This window comes from Clarias gariepinus, chromosome 14 (genome assembly GCF_024256425.1).
Source record: "Clarias gariepinus isolate MV-2021 ecotype Netherlands chromosome 14, CGAR_prim_01v2, whole genome shotgun sequence".
Classification (NCBI taxonomy): domain Eukaryota; kingdom Metazoa; phylum Chordata; class Actinopteri; order Siluriformes; family Clariidae; genus Clarias; species Clarias gariepinus.
In genome coordinates this window covers 4,068,772-4,091,206 of record NC_071113.1, presented here as the reverse complement: position 1 = coordinate 4,091,206, position 22,435 = coordinate 4,068,772, and the positions used below count along the sequence as shown (strand labels likewise).

Sequence of the window (22,435 nt, the reverse complement as noted above, 5' to 3'; positions counted from 1 at the left end):
TACGCTGACTAACGTTCGTATTTTATAAAGCAAATGAGTTTGATGACAAGGAGAATGATATTTCTGGATAATTACAACAAACTAGAGCTGGACTATGTAAAAAATATATCTTGTGACAATGTACGTTAGCAAAAATACAAATTCATTCCAGTATCCAAATTCATCTTCATGTGACAAACTTACTAACCGTAAAAACAGACTGTATTTGCAGACGCAATAACACCAGACGCAATAACTCTCTCTCTCTTTTTCCCCTTTTTATAAATGTTAAGAATACGTACGAAATCTCATATCTAAGGCTGAAACGAGTCATTTATGATTCAAAAGATTCGTCTTTACTTTCCGTTTCAGAAATAATGGTTTTCACGCTCTAACAAGCGTGCTTTATCTTCAAAATATACGTTATTCTGGACTGTTTTAAGGAGTCAGTCACATGATCAAAAACTTACTTTTGATATCCGTCTCTGAATCAATCATCAAAGAAAAACTGTATTATTGCTTAAAATGTTACAGTGTAATACTGGGAAACTAAAGTCAATACACAGATATATAGTTTACACAAATTTATGTAAAATAATCCATAATTTTACATAAAAAAACCTGATCAGCCGTGTTTGTACAAGAAGTAAAAGAGGAAGCCAAAGAAAAGCCCCAAACCACACCATAAACACACCCCATGGAGTCTGAAATGACAAAATGTAGCTAATCATGTTTCTCCTTCCAAAAATAATATCTACAAAAATATTTGTCCTTATCTTTTGTTGTTATATCTTTTATTCATCTTTAAACCATCTAAAATCTTTGCAGCCATTCTGGCGGCTCAGCTGTGCCTGAGTGAGATTCGCTCTGGTAAAGTCTTCAAAACATACATTTAAGCTTTTATCTCAATCTTCATTTTAATGTACTATTTTAAATATAAATCTTTTAAGGAAAAAAAAAAAAAAAAAAAGAGAGAATGCATTCATCCTCAATGTTTTTAAACTGAACTACTCAGCCTGGTGACTCTGCACCCTACGTAGTGCACTAGATAGTCAACCGAGAGGACTTTGGGAATCGCTTTAATATGTGCATTATTATATTAATACGTGTAGGGTGTAACCCCGGGTTCTGCATCCTACACAGTGCACTATATGTAGATTAGGGAATCATTTTGGGGTCAGCTCTTTACACCCTACACATGTTCACTACACGGGGTGAAAAAAATCGCGATAAACACACGTGGTAATGGAATGTATACGGAACGCCGACGTGTCGGTAATAAAGTGCTCGAGCTCGGACTTCTCTCTCCACTGACAGAAACGTGCGGTTTATATAAATACATCAGGAAGTCAGGATGATGAGGACAGGAAGTAAAGTTATCTTACAGGCTGGAGCATCGAAGACAAAATTTATGTAAAGGAAAAAAAAAAACAAGAACGATGCTGTTTATTGCTGGAACGTTGAGGAAGTTTGCTCTCTGTGCTTTCCAGTGAAGCTGTCTGTGTGTGTGTGTGTGCATGTGTGTGTGTGTGTGCACACGTCACTCCCTACATAAGTCCACAGCACGGCTCTTTCTGATTGGCCGGCTCCTCTTCCTCTGGTGCCTTTAGCTTCAGTAGCGGTGGATCTCCGCTCGCAGGTGTGTAGTAGACCGGCTGGTCGGCAGGCCCCGCCTCTTCCTGTGTGGAAGGAAGCAGTGGTGGAGCAGGAGCCTGGCGTTTCAGAAGCTTTGCGGCAGCTCTCTGCCGTTTCAGCTCCGCTAGAGTCTGATGCGATTTGTCCCGCGTCATGCTGTCCGTGTCACCGGGGTCCAGGTTCGCCGGTGCCGGAGTCAGCTGATAGGAGGCGCTGCGGTCCCTGCGTCCACCGCTACGCGACTCTCCAGGCACCAAGGACGAGGAAGCCACGAAGGTGCCGCCATTTCCTACGAACGGGTCCCGGTCTCCGTTCTCTAACCCTCGCTCGTTATCGGGGTGACGGGCATCCTGGACTCTGCTGGTGGACGCCGCCTATGCGGAGGGAGACAGAAACAGCCAACAGTGTTAGAGACGATCTGAATTTAATTCTACAATGTCAGATGTTATCTAAATGACACTAGCAACTGGAGAAATTAGCTCATAAGAGGAGAGGTCACCTTTAGAGGACCTTTAGACAACCACTTCAGAGACTAAATTAATGATACTGTGCTGTACTGCAGGTGGGCCGGATGTTAAAACAGCCACAGTTTCATAACTGACCGCTGACTAAATAAAAATAGTTTGGCACTCTTGCACATATTAACAAAAAGAAATATAATTCAGCAAGACCTGAGACTGGTTTCAGCAGGTGTACAGTACGCTCACTTTCACAGATTTGTTCGGCATGAACTCGTGTGTGTTTGTGTACTCGTGTCTCCCTCACCATGTTTTTGAGTTCGGCGTCCGTCTGTCTGTCCTCATCCTCGTCCTCCGTCTGTCCGTCCTGTCTGCCTCGGTCCTGCCACACCATGGCCTCCTTATGGTGCTCTCTCCTGTAGAGACTGCTGCGCTCGTTCACACTCGTCCTCCTCACCACCTTACTGCTCACACACACACACAGAATTAGTTCTCCTGTTTAGTCCAAAATCTTATAGTGACCTAATAAATATATCACACACACACACACACACACACACACACACACACACACACACACACACACACAGACCCCCTGCTGCTGGCGCTGGACGCTCGTCTCTGCAGCGAGCCTTTGTGTTTGTCCTGGTTCTTCATGATAGCTTCATGTTTGTGCTTCAGCTCCAGTAGCTTCGCCCTCACTTCCTCATCCACACACACATCTACACAAACACACACACACAAAGAATAAGTGTTGGCCCAACACTGCATACACACGCAGAGCAAACACAGTGAAATGTATCTAGTGTATTTGAAGATAAGAGGTTAATCCTAATGCACTGCAAATATAATGTATATCTCCATTTTTTTACAAATAAAAAAAAGAAGAAGCAAATATCTAATCTAGTGCATTTGTGACTTTACAGCCCACATCACGAGTGTCTCACTCACCCAGTGGAGTTTCATCCAGGAGAGACTTGGCATTTAGATCGGCGCCGTGAGCCACCAAGAGTTCCACCATTTGCAGCTACATGACAAGAAACACACACACACACACACACACAATGGTCATCAGATCATGTGGAGCTGCACAACACTTAATGCCTGTCGCTATCTCTGATGTGATTGGCCAGAAGGTGTGTAGAGCAGAAGATTTGATGGAAATGAACGTTAACATTAAATGTAACTTTAGAAAGTTATTTTAAAAAAAACTGCCTTAAAAGGAAAACACTTTAGGTTCTGTTGTTATGGGAAACCAATTACGATGTATTCTTTACATGGCATTGAAATGGATTTAGACACATTCCCTACACAATTACATGGTAATCACACCAAACGTCACACACTCACAACCTCACTCACGGCACAAGCAATTAGCGATTAGCGAAAAACGAATGCACTCTCGTTACAATCACGGAGCCTTTCTTTATTTTCTTGAATTAGAGTTGTTGTTTTTTTCGTTCTCTCATCTCTTCTTCCTGTGATCAGACAGTTTACTGCTGCGCTGAAGGATTTCAATCCATGCAGGCGTATTGTGTGTGGTTTGTTTGGTGACTGTGCTCCCAACTGCCTTGAGATCATTCACAGGCTCCTCCCGAGTGGTCCTGGTCTGGTCCCTCATTTTTCTCATGATTATTCTCACTCCATGAGGTGAAATCTTGCATAAAGGGCCATTAATGGTTACTTTGTATTTCTTCAATTTGTAAATAATCGCTCCAGCAGTTGTCTCCTTCTCACCAAGCTTCTAGCCAAAGGTCTTGTAGCCCATTCCAGCCTTGTGCAGGTCTAAAATCTTGTTCCTGACCTCCTTTGACAGCTCTTTGGTCTTGCCAATAGTACTGAGGTTTGAATGGAAGATAGAGATTTTGTGGACAGGTGACTTTTTTTTTTTTTTTTTTTTTACACATACCACATGTTGTTAGGAGCACCTTCTTAAATTAATATGTGTACCACTAGAGCACATAACCAGTCTGTGAGAGGCGGAATTATTGTTGGCTGGTAGGGGATCAATTACTTATTTCCCTCATTGATATGCAACTTAATTTATAACATTTGTATCATGTGCTTTTTCTGGATTTTTGGTTGATATTTTGTCTCAATCCTTTACCATAAACCTATGATAAAAATTATAGACCCTTCGTTTCTTTGTAAGAGGGCAAACTTAGGAAATCTGTAGGGGATCAAATACTTAATTTCCCCACTGTGTATTGTCACCAAATGATGCAGAAAAACTGTTTCATGCTTTTATCACCTCTAGGTTGGACTATTGTAATGCCTTACTGTCTGGTTGTTCAACAATTGTTGTTCAGCTTCAGCTAGTCCCGAATGCAGCAGCGAGAGTCCTCACTAGATCCAGAAGATACGAGCGCATCACCCCTATCTTATCTTCACTGCATTGGCTCCCTGTAAAATTTCGCACTTATTTTAAAATACTACTCTTGACATATAAAGCATTAAATGGTCTCGCGCCGCAGTACCTGAGTGAACTGCTAGTGTCTTACGATCCGCCACGCCTACTTCGATCAAAGGATGCAGGCAGCTTGTCAGTACCGCGTATTATGAGAACTACAGCTGGGGGCAGAGCTTTTTCTTACAAAGCCCCAAAGTTATGGAATAGTCTTCCAAATAGTGTTCGGGACTCAGACACAGTCTCAGTGTTTAAGTCTTCTTTGTCTTTCGGCTGTTCCCTTTCAGGGGTCGCCACAGCGAATCATTTGCCTCCATCTAACCCTATCCTCTGCATCCTCTTCTCTCACACCAACTAACTTCATGTCCTCTCTCACTGCATCCATAAATCTCCTCTTTGGTCTTCCTCTAGACCTCCTGCCTGGCAGTTCCAACCTCAGCATCCTTCTACCGATATATATTTACAATCTCTCCTCTGAACATGTCCAAACCACCTCAATCTGGCCTCTCTGACTTTATCTGCAAAACATCTAACGTGGGTTGTCCCTCTGATGAACTCATTCTTGATCCTATCCATCCTTGTCACTCCCAAAGAGAACCTCAACATCTTCAGCTCTGCTACCTCCAACTCTGCCTCCTGTCTTTTCTTCAGCGCCACTGTCTCTAAGCCGTAGAGCATTGCTGGTCTCACCACTGTCCTGTACACCTTTCCTTTCATTCTCCTTTGATACTCTTTTATCGCACAACACACCTGACACTTTTCTCCACCCATTCCAACCTGCCTGTACCCGCCTCTTCACCTCCTTTGAACACTCTCCGTTGCTCTGGACCGTTGACCCTAAGTACTTAAAATCCTGCACCTTCTTTACCTCTGCTCCCTGTAGCCTCACCGATCCTCCTGGGTCCCTCTTATTTACACACATGTATTCCGTCTTGCTGCGGCTAACCTTCATTCCTCTGCTTTCCAGAGCATACCTCCACCTCTCCAAATTGTCCTGCACCTGTTCCCTGCTCTCGCTACAGAGCACAATGTCATCTGCAAACATCATAGTCCATGGAGACTCCTGTCTTACCTCATCTGTCATTTTGTCCATCACCAGAGCAAACAAAAAGGGGCTTAGAGCCGATCCTTGATGCAGACCCACCTCCACCTTGAACTCTTACAGCTCTCATACATGTCCTGCACCACTCTAACATACTTCTCTGCCACTCCAGACTTCCTCATACAATACCACAGCTCCTCTCTTGGCACCCTGTCATACGCTTTCTCTAAATCTAAAACGACACAATGCAACTCCCTGTTACCTTCTCTGTACTTCTCCGCCAGCATCCTCAAAGTAAATACTGCATCTGATGTACTCTTTTTAGGCATACAACCATATTGCTGCTCACAAATGCTCACCTCTGCCCTTAACCTAGCTTCCACTACTCTTTCCCACAGCTTCATTGTCTGGCTAATTAGCTTTATACCTCTATAATTGCCACAGCTTTACACAGCTCCCTTGTTCTTAAAAATTGGCACCAATACACTTCTCCTCCAATCCTCTGGAATCCTCTCACTCTCCAAGATCTTGTTAAACAAACTTGTCAGAAACTCTACTGCCACCTCTCCTAAGCACTTCCATACCTCCACAGGTATGTCATCAGGACCAACAGCCTTTCCACTCTTCATCCTCTTCAACGCCCTTCTCACCTCACTTCTACCAATATTTGCTACTTCCTGTTCCACAACAGTCACCTCTTCTACTCTTTGTTCTCTTTCGTTTTCCTCATTCATCAACTCCTTAAAGTACTCCTTCCATCTTCCCATCACCCTCCTGGCATCTGTCAGTACATTTCCATCTCTATCTTTAATCACTCTAACCTGCTGCACATCCTTCCCATCTCTATCTCTCTGCCTTGCCAACCTGTACAGATCCACCTCTCCCTCCTTACTGTCTAGCCTAGCATACAAGTCCTCATATGCTCTTTGTTTGGTCTTTGCCACCTCTACCTTTACCTTACTCTGCATCTCCCTGTACTCCTGTCTACTCTCTTCAGTCCTCTCAGTTTCCCACTTCTTCTTAGCTAGCCTCTTTCCCTGTATACACTCCTGGACTTCCTCATTCCACCACCAAGTCTCCTTGTCCACTTTCCCCTTACCTGATGATACACCAAGTACCCTCCTACCTGTCTCCCTGATCACATTGGCTGTAGTTGTCCAGTCAACTAAAAGCCTCTCCTGACCACCCATAGCCTGTCTCAACTCCTCCCTGAAGACTACACAACATTCTTCCTTTCTCAGCTTCCACCACTTTGTCCTCTGCTCTGCCTTTGTCCTCTTCGCCTTCCTCACCACCAGGGTTATTTTACATGTAGCGACAACCTATAGCCGCTGAGAGGCTAAGTAGAAGGAATTCCTCTGTGACGCGTTCCCGTTCATTTGAATTCACCTTTTTATTAACAACACAGTATAACATATACAAGAACAATACAGCATACGGCTTACGACGGTCAACAGAAAGTGAGCGCTCCCACTACTCACCCCCTCTCTCACCTTTAGACAACAAACACAATTAGATAGATATCCACCTGCGCCACCCATGTGACCGAACATCCGGAAATACAAATCACAGTTCAAAATAGAAGACAAACATTTTCAGCACTTACATTACACACGACCATTCTGTGTTGTCTGGCTACACTCTCCCCTACCAACACTTTGCAGTCACTGATCTCTTTCAGGTTACAACGTCGACACAAGATGTAGTCGACCTGAGTGCTTCTGCCTCCACTCTTATATGTCACCCTATGTTCCTGCCTCTTCTGGAAGAAAGTATTTACTACTGCCATTTCCCTCCTCTTTGCAAAGTCCACCACCATCTGTCCTTCTACATTCCTGTCCTGAAGACCAAACCTGCCCATCACATTTTCATCACCTCTGTTCCCTTCCCCAACATGTCCATTGAAGTCTGCACCGATCACCACTCCTTCACCTTTGGGGATGCTCTGCATCACTTCATCTAACTTACTCCAGAATTTCTCCTTCTCTTTTAACTCACATCCTACCTGTGGGGCATAACCACTAACAACATTGAACCTATTTATTTAGCCAAGCATTTTCATAAATAGATTTGTCTTGGGTAAAGGAGCAGATCTGGGGGACTCATGGACGTAGAGTATTATGGTGAACTGGTATGTTTAAATGCTGTCTTCCTCACTCTCATTGATCACTCAGGTTTGTTGACGGTGAGGTGATTGGTTGCTTTACATCTTAGTTCCCCCTCATGTCCATGTTTCCTTCTGGCTCTCCCTTTTAGTTATGCTGTTATAATTGGTCCGGTCGGAGTCCCTGCTTGTACTTTACACTAAACATACGTTCAGCTTATACATTATGTGACTGTGACCATACCTAACTGTTATCTCTCCTACAAATTTGCTCTCCCCTCTCTGGTTCTCCCTTCCCCTCTCTCTCCTTCCCTCTCTCTGTCGAGCTACACATGTCGTTCCTGAGCTGCCAGTGATCCAGACTCCCTCTGCCCTCTGCACTTGTCTGACTCATCCTGGTGCCCCGCTTCTGTTTGGAGATCTTGTCACATGGATGCCTTGTGTGTCTCTTTGGGATGTGTCCGGTGTCTGGGGACAATTTCACTCTACCATGAAGACGGTTCTGGCCTCGACTGATGTTGCAGCTGATTCTCTGAGGACTGGCTGCAGTTGTTGGATAGTTCATGACTAGAATTTCCTACGAGTCTACCTGAGCTGCTAATAACTACCTGGACTCCATATTAACATCAATTAACATCAACTGCTATACAGTACCTGAACTGCCTGCCACCTAACACACAGTATGAATGCAGATCAATTCCTGCTTTCTGTTTCACCCAGAGGATGGGATCCCTGTTGAGTTCGTTTCCTCTTATGGTTTCGTCCTATTACCATCTCAGGGAGTTTTTTCTTGCCCCTGTCGCCCTCGGCTCGCTCATCAGGGACTATCTGACCATTTTAATTCATACACATTCACATTCCAAACAAACTTAAATAATTCTTTTGATTGTATAAAGCTACTTTGCGACAATGACAACTGTTAAAAGCCCTATAAAAATTTTTTATTAAATTTAAGGTGATGTGAAGGAAAAGCAGAAGACTGTTTTAAATAATCTGACCACAGGTTTAACTCTTTAATGACCCCACAGTTCCTGGATTTGTTTCATTACTGACATCTCTCTCCATTGGAATCCATATGGTGGAGAACTCTGACAATTCCTGGTAAAAGTCACAGTTTAATGATAGACATACGCATGTTGACATATGCTTTTAACATGTTTTACACAGAAAACAAGGTTTCAGTTCAGGTTTAAAATTTTTGGGAACTCAGCATTTTTTGCAAACACCCACAAGCGGACTTCTCCATTTACATATGATATTACCAGCTATTTATACTGACTCATTGGGATTTAGTCTGGCAACCTCTGATAAAAAACACCACCACCGCTAAAGCATTACTGAGAAGCAAGATGGAGATGTCACATGTCGCAGTAAAAAATTTTCACCTGGTTTCATACAAAAGGTTTGATTCCTGTGAGGACAAGGATGGCATGGATGAGGACAATCTGGCCAATCAGAACATCAGGATCATCAGATCAGGTGCGATATGACACACACATGATGTCGTAAATAGACACATAAGAACACAGGCAAGACGATGCTTAAATAGAGTAGCACACAAATTTGGCACAAATTTTATTCTTTTTGTGCACATTTTCTAAATGATCTCAAGTTGTTGCGATCTCAATTATTTTAAGACCTATTATTATTAATATACTATATAAATGGATAAAAAGCCCAATGTACCACTCATTATTAATATTAAAAATTAAACACCTGCAATAGCCAGTTATTGTCAGAATAAGCAACTTTAGCTTTTCTGTGTTGACACTCATATACATGACTATATGAATAGCTTAATGATAATCTAATGCTGATTACATAAAAATACAGATGGAAGGTAGGTTTCGATTTCATCCTGGAATCACAAAATCTCAGGTCAAAGTCTTGGTTTAATCCTGGACACTTGTGATTTTCAAAGAACTAGAAGACTGTATAATAAAGTGTACATGTCTGTATCTCTTATTTTCATTTAGTAGGTGGTGCTCCAGTAAGCAGATACTACAGACTAGCAGCAGTGTGTTTGACCCTAATGTGTGTTCTCCTGATCTTTGCTGTCTCCGTGCTGTGGTTCAAGTTCAGTAAGTTGACTACAAAAAACACTGATTTACAAACTCATTACAGCAATCTCATTCTCGAGAAAGAAAAGCTCCAGACCAGTTACGTAAACCTGACCCATCATAGCAACCAACTTTATATGATGTACAATAAGATGAACAGAGACAAAGACAAGTTACAGATCAGCAACAACAACCTAACCTTTGAGAAAGATCAGTTACAGGTCAACTACAAAAACCTGACTGTCAAGAGAGACCAGTTACAGACTAGCTACGACAAATTGAATGTCGAGAGAGACCTGCTGAAGTCCAGCAACAACAACCTGACATTTGAGAGAGACCTCCTGAAGTCCAGCAACAACAACCTGACATTTGAGAGAGACCTGCTGAAGTCCAGCTACAACAATCTGACATTTGAGAGAGACCTGCTAAAGTCCAGTTACAAAAACCTGACATTTGAGAGACACTCGTCACAGACCATCTACAACAACCTGACCCTTGAGAGAGACCGGCTACAGACCAGCTTTAACAACCTGACCCTTGAGAGAGACCGGCTACAGACCAGCCTCAACAACCTGACCTTCGAGAGAGACAGGCTACAGACCAGCTACAACAACCTAACTGTCGAGAGAGCCCAGGACCAGGTAAAATGTATGAAACTAGCTAATGAAATGGAAAAACTGCAGACAAACTACAGGACCATGGCAAACCAGAAAGATCAGTTACAGAAGGAGAAAGAAGAATTTCAGAACAACTTTGACAAGATAGGTAAGCAGAACATTATAAATTTCCAAAAAAACTTTAACTACAGGAGCAACAATGACAGGGGTACAAGTGCTGCTGGGGGTTAAAATGATGTGTAGCAACTTTAGGACTGACACCTTGCGGGACTGAACAAAAACTTTGGAGAGGGGTTGATTTTCAAGTTCAAGCAGAGAGTCAGATGTCAATGTGTAGGGTAAAAAGAAAGGCTGTGGAATGGTTGCACTGTTGCAACAATCATACCAGCTCTAGCCAGACACAGCGATCTGTGAGCTGAAGCACGCGGAAAGACTTTCCTCTAAGTAAGTCGCAAACTAACATTTCGTGAGCGGGAGTTCGAAAAGATGCAATTAGCGGCTTCAGGTTTATCATAAGAAGCACCTGTTAGTTTATGCCCTCTGTGATTGGTGGCTATTGTTGTTGAAAAAATGGCCAACATGAACACAGGTGCGACTTAATTAGGGAGAAATTGGGGAAGAATTAAAATAATATTTATTTTTCTTCCAAGTGTCTTTTTTATGCTGCACTGGTCCGATAGCTGGTGAAAAGATACATTGAACAATTAGGTGACTAAACCTACAGTAACTTTCTTCTGTCTAATTAGTTGAACAGGTCAAACTAGGATGGGTCTACTTCAGCCCCAATTTTTACCTCATCTCTACTGAGAAGAAACCATGGACTGAAAGCAGACAGGAATGCAAAAAGAAGGAAGCAGACCTCGTGATGATCAAGACTAAAGAGGAACAGGTGAAAGAGCCTAAAAGTGAAAGAGAAATATTAAGCTTAAACCGTTTCTGAACATTTTCTATTGCACTTTTATCTTCACAGGACTTCCTTGTTGAGCAGCTGGGCAGCGATAAGGCATGGATTGGTTTAAATGACAGAAACACAGAGGGGCTTTGGAAATGGGTGGATGGAACTAAAGTAACCACTGCGTGAGACGTTTTAACTAATTCTTTATTTATTTTGGGATTATCTCATCAGCTTTCATTCAGCATATGATGTTTAAGCTGTAGAAAAACCTGCAGGATTAATTAAAGTTTTTTGTTTTTTATGGAATTTAATATGAAAAAAGTAAATGGATTGTAGGAGCATTAACATGAGAAATGTGGGATTATTGACACGTATCTATATCCTAAGTTTTGCTCTATAAGTTAATCTATAAATAAATTAATACATGTTAACTCATATTTCATCAATTTCGAATTCATATAGCTGTTGAGGTACTTCACTAAAAATTAGAACGCCTATGGGAAAGCTGACACTGCAGGAATGTGGTGCGATGGTTCGAGACATGGGTTATGACCAGTCACTGTAAGATTTACAAACAAGGGCTGCTAACCATAGAAGAATGAAATTAAGTTGGACATGTCTGCAAATTAGGGACAGAGCATGGTCCAGAAGCTCCTCTGAGCAAAGGGTGAAATTAACCACTGTAACAAAGATGTTATTGGTCTTTTTTATTATTATTATTATTTAGGTCATTATTCTTAGCAGCTCTACAGTGTTATATCTGTGTTAGAGTTTTTAGAGGATTTGTGCGTCTCTTCGTTTCAGGTACTGGGCCCCAGGCGAACCCAACAATGCAGGTAATGAGGACTGTGCTCAGCTTTGGGGTTTTCCGAATAACCATGACTGGAATGACAGGTCATGCAATCAAAAAGTGAGATGGATTTGTAAGAAATCCATTCTGACATTTCAGTGGTAAGCTCCGAAATGAAACAATAAAATACTCAGTGATGACGTCATGATGCAACACTGATGCTTGTCTTTTGTATTTTCAGATTAATCTCTGCTGTTTTTCAGCAACGATCTCCAATCTCTGCCACAGAAGTCCTCTTGAGCTTCCCATCCACTTTTAATATTACTTTAATCAGCCTTCTAATGTACAGTAAAACCCCGGATTATGAGTAACGTGGTTTGCGAGTGGTCTGCAATGAATTTTGACTTGGAAAACGAGCATTGTCTTGGTTTACGAGCACCAAGTATCATTTATCACGCATGCACTTCCTGATTTGACGGCAAGCGTCACGTGGTAACAACTAAGCCAACGGTTTTTCTCTCTCTTGCGCTGCAGGTAATCATCTTTCCTGCTGGGTCTTAGTGCTCGTCACTTACTGGTGTAATCAACATCCGTATGTGTGTTTTTCTTTCTCTTGCGCTGGAGAGTGTGTGTTATGTGTGTGCGCGTGCGTAATTTGACACCGCGCTGGCTCAGACACACATACACACACTCGCCTTTACTGTGTGTCAGTGTGTGTTTTTCTTTCTCTTGCGCTGCGGAATGTGTGTTGTAGCGCGCGTAATTTGATACCGTGCCGGTTTTCACACACACACACACCCTCTCCCTATCATCTTTAGTGTGCATCAGTGTTTAAGTGTGTGTGTTATGTGTGCGCGCGCGTAATTTGACACTGTGCCGGTTTACTTTCTTTCTCTCGCCTTTAATGTGTTTGTTTGTGTGTGTGTGTGTGTGTGTGTGTGTGTGTGTGTGTGTGTGTGTGTGTGTGTGTGTGTGCGAAAAAGAAGCAGAGAGCAGGTCCTTTTCTTACACACAACCGGCACGGTGTTAAATTACGCGAACGCACACACATAATACACACACCGCTACACAAGAAAGAAAGAAAAAAAAAAAAAAACACACACACACAGCGCCTGTGCGCATAAATGGAAACACTTATCTGTCGGGATTTATTTTTAAATTTTTTTAAGGTAAAGTGCAGGTTAATTTGTTTTAATTTTACTTTAGATTTGTGTTAATTATTTTATGTATTTATTTTTTTGGGCTGTGGAACAAATAATTTGAATTTCCATGATTTCTTATGTGAAAATTTGCTTTGATTTATGAGTGTTTTGGAATACGAATTACGGAATTTGGAAAAAATTATGCTCGTAATCCGAGGTTCCACTGTATGTAGGTAATATTTAGCTGCTGCAGTAATGTCTAACTAAGCTAGCCCCATTTTATTAGGAATAGCTGTACACCTGCTTGTTGGCAGCCTTAAATATTCATGTGTGCATCCCAAGATGCTTTTCTCCTCACCATGGTCATAAAGGGTGGTTCTGCAAGTTATCATAGCCTACCTTCCTTCTATCAGTGAAACCAGATGGTATTAAATTTTTATAACCATTACCTGCAAACTTTAGAGAAAATCCCAGGCCAGCAGTTTCAGGAGTCATCAGGTTGATGATGGCAGCTGAAGCTTTTGCACTGCATTTGCATGATTTAATGCACCGCGCTGCACTGCTGCCGGATGATCAGCTGATTACATGTATGAGCAGTTGGAGACATATTTCTAATAAACCGGACATGGGTATGTGTCTGTTGAGAACCAGGAATACTCTGATGTAATGCTACACCAGCTGTCAAAAGCTACAACTATTTTTATGGTGCTGTTAGCTAGTTAGTTGTGTTTAGTTTATTTAAATGGAATGATTGTTATCTATAGATGGAAAGCCTTTTTTCAATAATTTAAATGCTAAGACTTTCTGCTTTTATTTACATGTTCAATGTAAAAACATTTTTATTGCATTGAAATAAATCTTTCCCTCTTAACTTTTATCCTTATTGTTTTTGCTTGTTTGCTGATTAATTAGTTTGTTCTTTTAACAGGAACAACCCAACGTGGAATGTATGTAATGAATAATTAAAAAAAAAGAATAATTTAGGTCATGACCTCTGCACAAGGCTAATAAAACTGAGGCACAGGACATACAGCTGTTTTGTGTTTACATGCGGCTCCGTAAAACCCACTGCCTGAAACTTAACACTAAGAGAAAAATAAATCATAAGGAGAAGAAACTCAATAAAGCTGAAATGTAACAGGATGAGGGGAGAGCCAAACTTCATAAAGTCTTCTCCAGCTAGGGCTGTAAATTCTCCAATACCATTTAACCTCATCATCATTTCAACCGAGATCCTCATGTAACTTTAGATATCATTTAAGTGTAGCTTTAGCTCATGGCCAGAAAGAGCAAGAGCTGAACTGTAATCAGGTAAAGGTTGAGGACCTACAGAAAGCAGCAAAGGCTTAGTTTACTTGATTTATATTATCGCTAATATTCTGTAAACCAACGAACTAAAGAAATTACAATAATGAACTAGTTCCTAATGAAACAATATCAGCTATGAAGGTGAACTCTTTCGTTTTAAAGTGACTAAACGTTAGACTTAGAGTTTAGGCAAATGGGTTTGTTGTATTTTGTCACAAAATTTGGAATGGAAAAATGGCAGGTAGCTGGAACATAAAATTAAAGAGTTAAAACAGGAAACGTTTAACCACCCAGTTTTAAATAGGCTTAGATTTTTGTATAATATAAATGACTAAGTGTGTAAACATTATAAGAAGGTGAAAGATAAGAATGATACATACCGTAATGTGAAATACCGTTATAAATTGCATATATACAGTGAGGTCAATAAGTATTTGATCACCCTGTGATGACTTGTGATTCAAGTTCTCTTACTTGCAAAGCGTGTGTGTGTGTGTGTGTGTGTGTGTGTGTGTGTGTGTATTCACCCAGCAGGAGAGACGATTACCTATAATTCCGCTGCAAAAGAGACATGAATTGATGTGATGACGTGACACTCGGTGTCAAAACAAGAAGCGCATGCGTGAAACATGATACTCGGTGCTCGTAAACTAAGACAATGCTAGTTTTTCAGGTCAAAAATTAATAAAAATCGTTGCTCGTCTTGCGGAACACTCGTAAACCGCATTACTCGTAATCCGAGGTTCCACTGTGTGTGTGTGTGTATATATATATATATATATATATATATATATATATATATTTTTTTTTTTTTTTTTTTTTTTTTTTTTTTTTGTTAAAGTGGATCTTACAAAACTAGTACTGAAAAAAGTATTGTTCTGGAACCGATATCGAAGTCAAGGTGACAATATCGAATTTTTTTTTAAACGATTGTGAAAGAGTGGCTCTGGGAGCAAGGAATCATGTTTACATATGAACATATTTTCTCATGCTCTCAGACCCACGCTTTCACAATCTAAATCCTGGAATATGTCCAGTGCCATCAGGAAAGAAAAAACTCCATAGATGTGATAACCTGGTCATTCAGTACATTCAGGTCATCAGTTGACTTCATTTTATTGCCACATAACGTTGCTGAGTCTAGACCCGAGCAGCTGAAACAACCCCAGATCATGAGACTTGTACAATCGCAGCCTTAAAACTCTCGATTAACTGCAAGGTTGAGTGCCTGTGGTAAATCCATCCAACCTTTGGCATGGTCTTACATTTAAAAATTATCCCTGGTGGCAATTTCGTGCCATCTCCACGGAAGGCTAGTGTTGCTGGTCTTTCGACTCCTGCTATTGAGAGGTCGCCACAGTAGGCACACTTTGGCACAGGTTTTACACCGGATGCCATTCCTGACGCAACCCTCCCATTTGATCTTCTTGTTTTATTTTTGCATTTCTAGCCATTTCTCACTTGGCATTGGGTGGGAATTGAACCCGGGCCTTTCGCATTAAAAGGCAAAAAACCCACATTTTGGCATTTATCTGGGCATGGAGACACAACATGCACAGTTGATAGGCCTCTGCCAGCAGCTCGCTGTTCAAGGACACATTTGTGGACTCGCTCTTTAAGTTCAGCCCATATGGCTTCAATACCACAATTAGCCATTTTTTCTTGTCCATTGCAATAAATGTTGCTTCTGCTTTGCGGCAGTCCCTGACAAAAGTTTTTCACTCACTCCAAAATTTCTTTCTTGTGGTTGATTGCTTTTTTCTTTTTTTATTATCTGCAGTTTAAATCTTTTTTTGGCAGCATTCTCACTTGTATTACAGTTAGAGCTATAGTTTACTTTTTCATCATGACGTCTTATTTTCAATCAAGTTGCGAGTGCCAAGAGCACCATCTAGTGACAAAATGACTGTAAATTTACAGACGAGTCCCTTTACAATGCAAGTTTGGAAAATATGGTATTTAAAGTCTTTTTATTAGAAAACTTTATCAGTTATTTAGTCTTTCCCTTGCAAAAGTGCAAAAATAAAATCCCTAAAACTTAATAACTGTTTGATAAAGAGGTGGTTTCAAAGACAGATGTGAAGACAATGCCAGAGAGTGTTTCAAGGAACCTCACCACAGGTTTAACTGCTTCACTGATCAGCACAGTCCTTGAATTTCTTTTATTGCAAACGGCTCCTTCCACAGCAACCCATATTCCGAGATTAGAGAATTTCAACATCTCTACCTAATGTATACATCATAAGTCCTGTTCTGAACAATGAAGCCTCAGTCTAGACAGACATTAAAATGAAAAGCATCAATCATACAGTAAAGTTAGGCCCTGTGATGTGATAAAGGGTTGGTAGTTTTTACACAGGATTCAAGGTTTCAGATCACTTCTGATTTAAGCAAACTCAGTATTTTTGCAAGTAACCACAACCTGACTTCTCCATTCAGAAGCCATGCATGTGATATCAGATATTCACCCTGACTCATGGGTATTTGTTCTGGCGCACCCTCTGATACAAAACATCACCAGCATTAAAGCATTACTGGGAAGCAAGATGGAGAGGAGACAGGTCACAGTGAAAAATTTCCAGCTGGTTTCATACAACAGGTTTGATTCCTCTGAAGACAAGGATGGAATGGATGAGGACAATCTGGCCAATCAGAACGTCAGGATCATCAGATCAGGTGCAGTATGAACACAAACAGACACGAGCGAGGGGGAACTCTTGACAGGACGAGCTCCACAAACCCCAGCACAATTTTATTCAAGTCTTTAAGGAAATTATTATGAGTTTAAAGTGACAAAATATTGTTTGTGTACACAGTTATATTATACCATTATGTCATGCCACAGCACGTCGCAACTCCTCTTTTCAAATTACTTTTCTGTGGAGCTGTGACAAAAATGCTGACTATAATTTAAACAATAAGTTTAACACAGGGAATTTATTTTACCAAAAGAGATGCCATCACAGTGCAATTTAAAGCCTGACAGTAACATGACCAGCTGCATTTTTTTTTCTGTCTCGGACTTATCCAGAGCGACTTCCAATAAGTGCTTTGAAGTTTGCAGCATTGGATAGATCCTCACACAAGTTACTAATCAGTCAAACACTGTTAATTTGAAACTTAAGCAACAAAGAAAAACCCTGCTCGGCGTGTGCCTCTGCTTCCCTTCTCCTTAAAGGGCTGATGTATTGCACAGAATAACAAAAAGGCTATAGCCAGTACATGCAGCCCTAAAAAGTGCATCTATAGAAGAATATCGCTGAGAAATAAGCCAGTAAGTGTGGGTGCAAGCTAAGTGTGTTATTGTCTTATTAATTGTCTCCTTTTTTTTTTTTTTTTTTTAAGAAGATGGTCCTCCAGTGAGCAGATACTACAGACTAGCAGCAGTTTTTTTGACCCTACTGTGTGTTCTCCTGATCTTTGCTGTCTTGGGGCTGTGGGTCAAGTTTAACAACCTGACTACAAAAAACACTGATTTGCAAACTCATTATAACAACCTCATTCTTAAAAACGACCAGCTTGAAAGCAGCAACAACAACCTGACTGTTGAGAGAGACCGACTAAAAACAAGCGACAACAACCTGACCATCAAGAGAGACTGGCTACAGACCAGCTACAACAACCTGACCATCGAGAGAGACCGGCTACAGACCAGCTACAACAACCTGACCATCGAGAGAGACCGGCTACAGACCAGCTACAACAACCTGACCATCGAGAGAGACCGGCTACAGACCACCAACAACAACCTGACCATCGAGAGAGACCGGCTACAGACCAGGTACAACAACCTGACCATCGAGAGAGACCGGCAACAGACCAGGTATAACAACCTGACCATCGAGAGAGACCGGCTACAGACCAGGTACAACAACCTGACCATCGAGAGAGACCGGCTACAGACCACCAACAACAACCTGACCATTGAGAGAGACTGGCTACAGACCACCTACAACAACCTGACAATAGTGAGAGCGCGGGACCAGGAGAAATGTAAAGCGCTAGCTAATAAAATAAATAAACTGCAGACAAACTACAGCAGCTTGGCAAACCAGCAAGACCAGTTACAAAAGGAAAAAGAGAGACTTCAGAACAACTTTGGAGAGCTAGGTAAGCTAAAAGCTGTGTACATTAAAAGTAATCTCTTTTTATGTTCAAGTCAGATATGAGGTTTGTCCTTCAATAACATGGGAACATATCGAGCAGTTCCAAAGTGCTGGAACAACCTTCAATATTTGCTTTCACATGGTTAGGGTCATGATGGTTTGAATAATTATTCATCCATTCATTATCTATACCGCTTAGTCCAATTCAGAGTTAAGGCGGTAATGGGAGAGGCAGTGATTCCTAGACATCCTTGTCTCCAGGAAATTTCTACAGCGCCTACTGAGGGGCCAATAACCAAATCCAGGCCAGCCGAGAGATTTCCTCTGGCAGGTATACCTACAACAGAAGTCGACCAGAGCACCTGGTGTCCGAACCACCTCAAATGGCTCCAATCGGAGTTGTAACAGTGACGATACTCTGGGATCTTTTCAGATGTCTGAGCTTCTCACTTGATCTCGAAACCAGACCACCCTTACTTCAGCCGCTTATATTCTCTTGTTTTTTCAGTCATTATCCGAAGTTCATGACTATTGGTGAGGGTAGGGATGCAGACCAACTGGTAAATTGAGAGTTTCTCCCTGATCCCTCAACCACTAAGGTTTGGTACAGCAAACGCATCACTAAAGAGGCTACACCCTTTAAACCACAGATGATCAAATAGATTAAATAGCTAATTAGTAAATATTTTGTGAAGTAGAATCAGCTTCACATGTGACAAATTATTGAACGCAGAAGCCATGGAAGCAAAAGTGGTCCTGGTCAACGGATGAGAGGGGCGTACTCTCACCCCCTCTGCTGTCAGTCACAATGACGCTGGCTAATCATGGCCTCTGTGAGCTTATGCATGTGGAAGAAGACAAATAGTGCTTTGGTGAAGCAATTGGAAAAAATCATTTGTCTTTAAGGAAGCTCACTGTGTGCTGTTGCATGACAGACAGGAGGTAGCTGGCAGGGGTTTGGGTAGTTAGTAGCTGACCCAATTAAAGAGAAAATGGGGAAAAGGCCACAACAGAATTTTTTTAATGATTTAATAAAAATGGATCGTTAGTACAGACATTTTTTTTTTTTTTTTTGCACATGTGGTACTGGATGAAACTGGTAATTTTTGGGGGACTGGTCAGGATAGGTGAGAAGACCTTCAGCATTAAAGCTGTTTAAAATAAATAAATAAATCTGTCTTTAGCTGCACAGGCCAGGTTAGGATGGGTCTACTTCAACTTCAATCTTTACTTCATCTCTAATGAGAAGAAAATCTGGCCTGAAAGCAGACAGGACTGCAAAAAGAAGGGAGCGGACCTCGTGATTATCAGGACCAAAGAGGAAGAGGTAAGATGGAACAAAAGTGAAAGAGAAATTCATTCATTCTTTCCTTTTTTCTTCATATTGTGCTTTTATCTTCACAGGATTTCCTTGTTGAGCAGCTGGGCAGCGATAAGGCGTGGATTGGTTTAAATGACAAGAACACAGAGGGGGTTTGGAAATGGGTGGATGGTACATCAGTGACCACTGCGTAAGACATTTAAATGAATTCTCAATACATCATCATTCAGCTTCACATACGACACTTGAGCCGTAGGGATAAAACCCTCACATTTAATTTCTAAAACAAAGAGCCTCATTAAAAAAATATATATATATTTTGTTGCAGGGGCATCAGCACAAAAAATGTGGTACTTATGCAAATTTTGATGGCAAGCAGTCTCTGAAACGTAAACATCATATAACCGGTGCATATAACTACTTAATCTGTTACTGCGTTAACAATAAAAACGACTGCATTGTTTAAGGGCTTACATCAGCTCTCCTGGGCCGTTGTACTCCTTTTGGCTAAATGCTCATCCAGTGAGTCAGTAATTCAGATCTCAGGTCTCTGGATTTCAGGTACTGGGCTCCAGGGGAACCGAATGATGCAGGTAAAGGGGAGGACTGTGCTGAGCTTTGGGGATTTAAAGAAAAACAAGGCTGGAATGACGGGCCGTGTAGTGACAAAGTGAGATGGGCCTGTAAGAAACCTTTTCATACTTCTCAGTGGTAAGTTGAGAAATTTAATAATGAAACACTTAGTGATTATGTAACACAACACTGATTAAGTCTCTGTTGTATTTTCAGATTAAACGAATCTGTCGGTCATCCAAGGTTTCCAGAATTCTTAAAGCATCCAGAGTCGATGCACTGTGCTACTGTGAGATGACTGGACAAGAACATAAAGCCAAAAGTGTTCCCAAATAAATAAATAAATAATATAAAAAAATAAAGTGGACAGTAAGTGTATATTACTCTACTAAAAAAACAAATACTAAGCCAGGACAAATGTACTGTTCGCTAGCTACTTGTGTTTGGCTAATTTAACTGTAATAGCATTTTTTTTATTTTTTTTACTTATGTAGACAAAACTAAAACTAACATTTTCTTTAACACCCAGTGTAACTTTAGTAGTAAGACACTTCACATATGGCTGTTTGTGGTTTTACTTTTATTTCACTATTTAAGAAAAATCACCATGATCTTAGCCTAGACTTTTTAAGTTTACTTAAATGATCTAACAGTTTGCTGTAAACACTGTACAATATTATACTTGTTTGTTTTGTAAATTAATGACTCAAACGCTTATCATCCACGGATTCTAAATACAGTGAAACCTTTGATTACGAGCAGAATGTTTAAGAGTGTTTTGGAATTCGAGCCCGCTTCCGGAACGAATTATGCTCATAATACATTTTGTATTAAGTATTTTTATGTATAAATTTTTTGGGGCTGTGGAACGAATAATTTGAGTTTCTATTATTATTCCATTATTATTAGTTTCCACAGCCCCAAAAATAAATACATAAAATAACATAATTAATACAAAATGTAAAGTAAAAATAAAACAAATTAACCTGCACTATAGCTTTTAAAAAAAAAAAAAAAAAAAAAGGAAAAAAAAAAATTCTGACGGATAAGTGTTTCCGTTTTCCTCAGAGAGAGAGAGAGAGAGAGAGAGAGAGAGAGAGAGAGAGTGTGTGTGAACTGGCACAGTGTCAAATTACACACGAGCACACATAACGACAGGCTGAGAGAAAATGGATTTTTAACCTCTAATGAGACTTTTGCTGTCCACACGCTTACAAACACAAAATAAAATGTTTTACACACACAGTCAAACTGGTCACAGTTTTATAGTAAACAGTACACGCATGCACGGATGTTGATTATACCAGTAAGAGACGAGCACCAAGACCCAGCAGGGGAGACGATGATCCACAATTCTGCAGCACAAGAGAGAGAAAAACTCTCAGTTGCTCAGTTGTGATCACGAGACGCTCAGCATCAAGAAGCGCATGCGTGAAACATGATAATCGGTACTCGTAAACCAAGAGGTGTTCGTTTTTCAAGTCAAAATTTATTAAAAATCTTTGCTCGTCTTGCAGAACACTCACAAACCGCATTACTCGCAATCCGAGGTTTCACTGTACGAAAATAAATCTTTCCTTTTATACTTTTTATACTTTTTATTTCTAATAACTTATTTTTTAGAGGTGTATTGATGAAATTAATTGATTGATTTTTATTATTACTTTTATCGAAATAACCTTAAAAATATGTAAAATGTGATGAAAATAAAAATAGTTTAAAAGCGGTTCTGTGTAAGCACTCATATTTTACATCAATGGAATAAAAACAAGATATGCGGTAAAACTGAACTAAATGGAATATTATAAAATATAGCCTCACTGATTAATGTGTTCAGGTGCCTGTTAAACACATGCCGAATGTCGAAGCTAACGCAGGTGATGTCAGTTTAAAATGCCTGTGCAAATTACTCCAGATTTACATATTAACTGGCTCACCTGCCTTTATAATGAGAAGAAAAATTTTTTACTACATACTCTGATGTTTTGAAATAACACC

At 40.6% G+C, this 22,435-nt stretch overlaps 3 protein-coding genes across 7 annotated transcripts in view; 2 read left to right on the top strand and 1 right to left on the bottom strand.

The window, feature by feature from the left end:
• Positions 1–1,503: 1,503 nt before the first annotated feature.
• Positions 1,504–22,435, bottom strand: part of ppp1r16a (protein phosphatase 1, regulatory subunit 16A) — a 44,213-nt gene continuing 23,281 nt past the window's right edge. Inside the window, exons 9-12 of the mRNA XM_053511093.1 lie at positions 3,024–3,099; positions 2,665–2,794; positions 2,380–2,536; positions 1,504–1,988 (exon numbers count right to left, since the gene is read on the bottom strand). Coding sequence (XP_053367068.1) covers positions 1,527–1,988; positions 2,380–2,536; positions 2,665–2,794; positions 3,024–3,099 — 825 coding nt within the window. The 3' untranslated portion in view covers positions 1,504–1,526. The remainder of the gene's footprint in view (positions 1,989–2,379; positions 2,537–2,664; positions 2,795–3,023; positions 3,100–22,435) is intronic.
• LOC128541027 (C-type lectin domain family 4 member M-like) lies at positions 8,941–12,894 on the top strand. 3 transcript variants are annotated; one of them, XM_053511104.1, is made up of 6 exons: positions 8,941–9,104; positions 9,602–10,450; positions 11,049–11,191; positions 11,273–11,379; positions 12,002–12,148; positions 12,229–12,894. In XM_053511104.1, coding segments are annotated over exons 1-6 (1,377 nt in total). In that variant the 5' UTR covers positions 8,941–8,974; the 3' UTR covers positions 12,230–12,894. The 3 variants fall into 3 exon arrangements, with proteins under 3 accessions (XP_053367079.1, XP_053367080.1, XP_053367078.1); XM_053511105.1 differs by lacking the exon at positions 12,229–12,894 and having other exon boundaries at positions 9,605–10,450; positions 12,002–12,152; XM_053511103.1 differs by lacking the exon at positions 12,229–12,894 and having other exon boundaries at positions 12,002–12,152.
• LOC128541026 (C-type lectin domain family 4 member M-like) lies at positions 16,497–21,232 on the top strand. 3 transcript variants are annotated; one of them, XM_053511100.1, is made up of 6 exons: positions 16,497–17,113; positions 17,783–18,547; positions 19,728–19,870; positions 19,948–20,054; positions 20,426–20,575; positions 20,654–21,232. In XM_053511100.1, coding segments are annotated over exons 1-6 (1,398 nt in total). In that variant the 5' UTR covers positions 16,497–16,881; the 3' UTR covers positions 20,655–21,232. The 3 variants fall into 3 exon arrangements, with proteins under 3 accessions (XP_053367075.1, XP_053367074.1, XP_053367076.1); XM_053511101.1 differs by having other exon boundaries at positions 16,498–17,113; positions 17,786–18,547; XM_053511099.1 differs by lacking the exon at positions 20,654–21,232 and having other exon boundaries at positions 20,426–20,579.

What these genes read in the sequence shown, in the direction of transcription:
- LOC128541026 (XM_053511099.1), top strand. Translation starts at nt 16,882, where the DNA reads ATGCATGTGATATCAGATATTCACCCTGACTCATGGGTATTTGTTCTG. An exon ending in GAACAACTTTGGAGAGCTAG is followed by an intron (nt 18,548 to 19,727) that starts GTAAGCTAAAAG and finishes ATCTGTCTTTAG; the next exon opens with CTGCACAGGCCAGGTTAGGA. An exon ending in GGTACATCAGTGACCACTGC is followed by an intron (nt 20,055 to 20,425) that starts GTAAGACATTTA and finishes TCTGGATTTCAG; the next exon opens with GTACTGGGCTCCAGGGGAAC.
- LOC128541027 (XM_053511103.1), top strand. Translation starts at nt 8,975, where the DNA reads ATGGAGATGTCACATGTCGCAGTAAAAAATTTTCACCTGGTTTCATAC. An exon ending in CATCAGGATCATCAGATCAG is followed by an intron (nt 9,105 to 9,601) that starts GTGCGATATGAC and finishes ATTTTCATTTAG; the next exon opens with TAGGTGGTGCTCCAGTAAGC. An exon ending in GGAACTAAAGTAACCACTGC is followed by an intron (nt 11,380 to 12,001) that starts GTGAGACGTTTT and finishes TCTTCGTTTCAG; the next exon opens with GTACTGGGCCCCAGGCGAAC.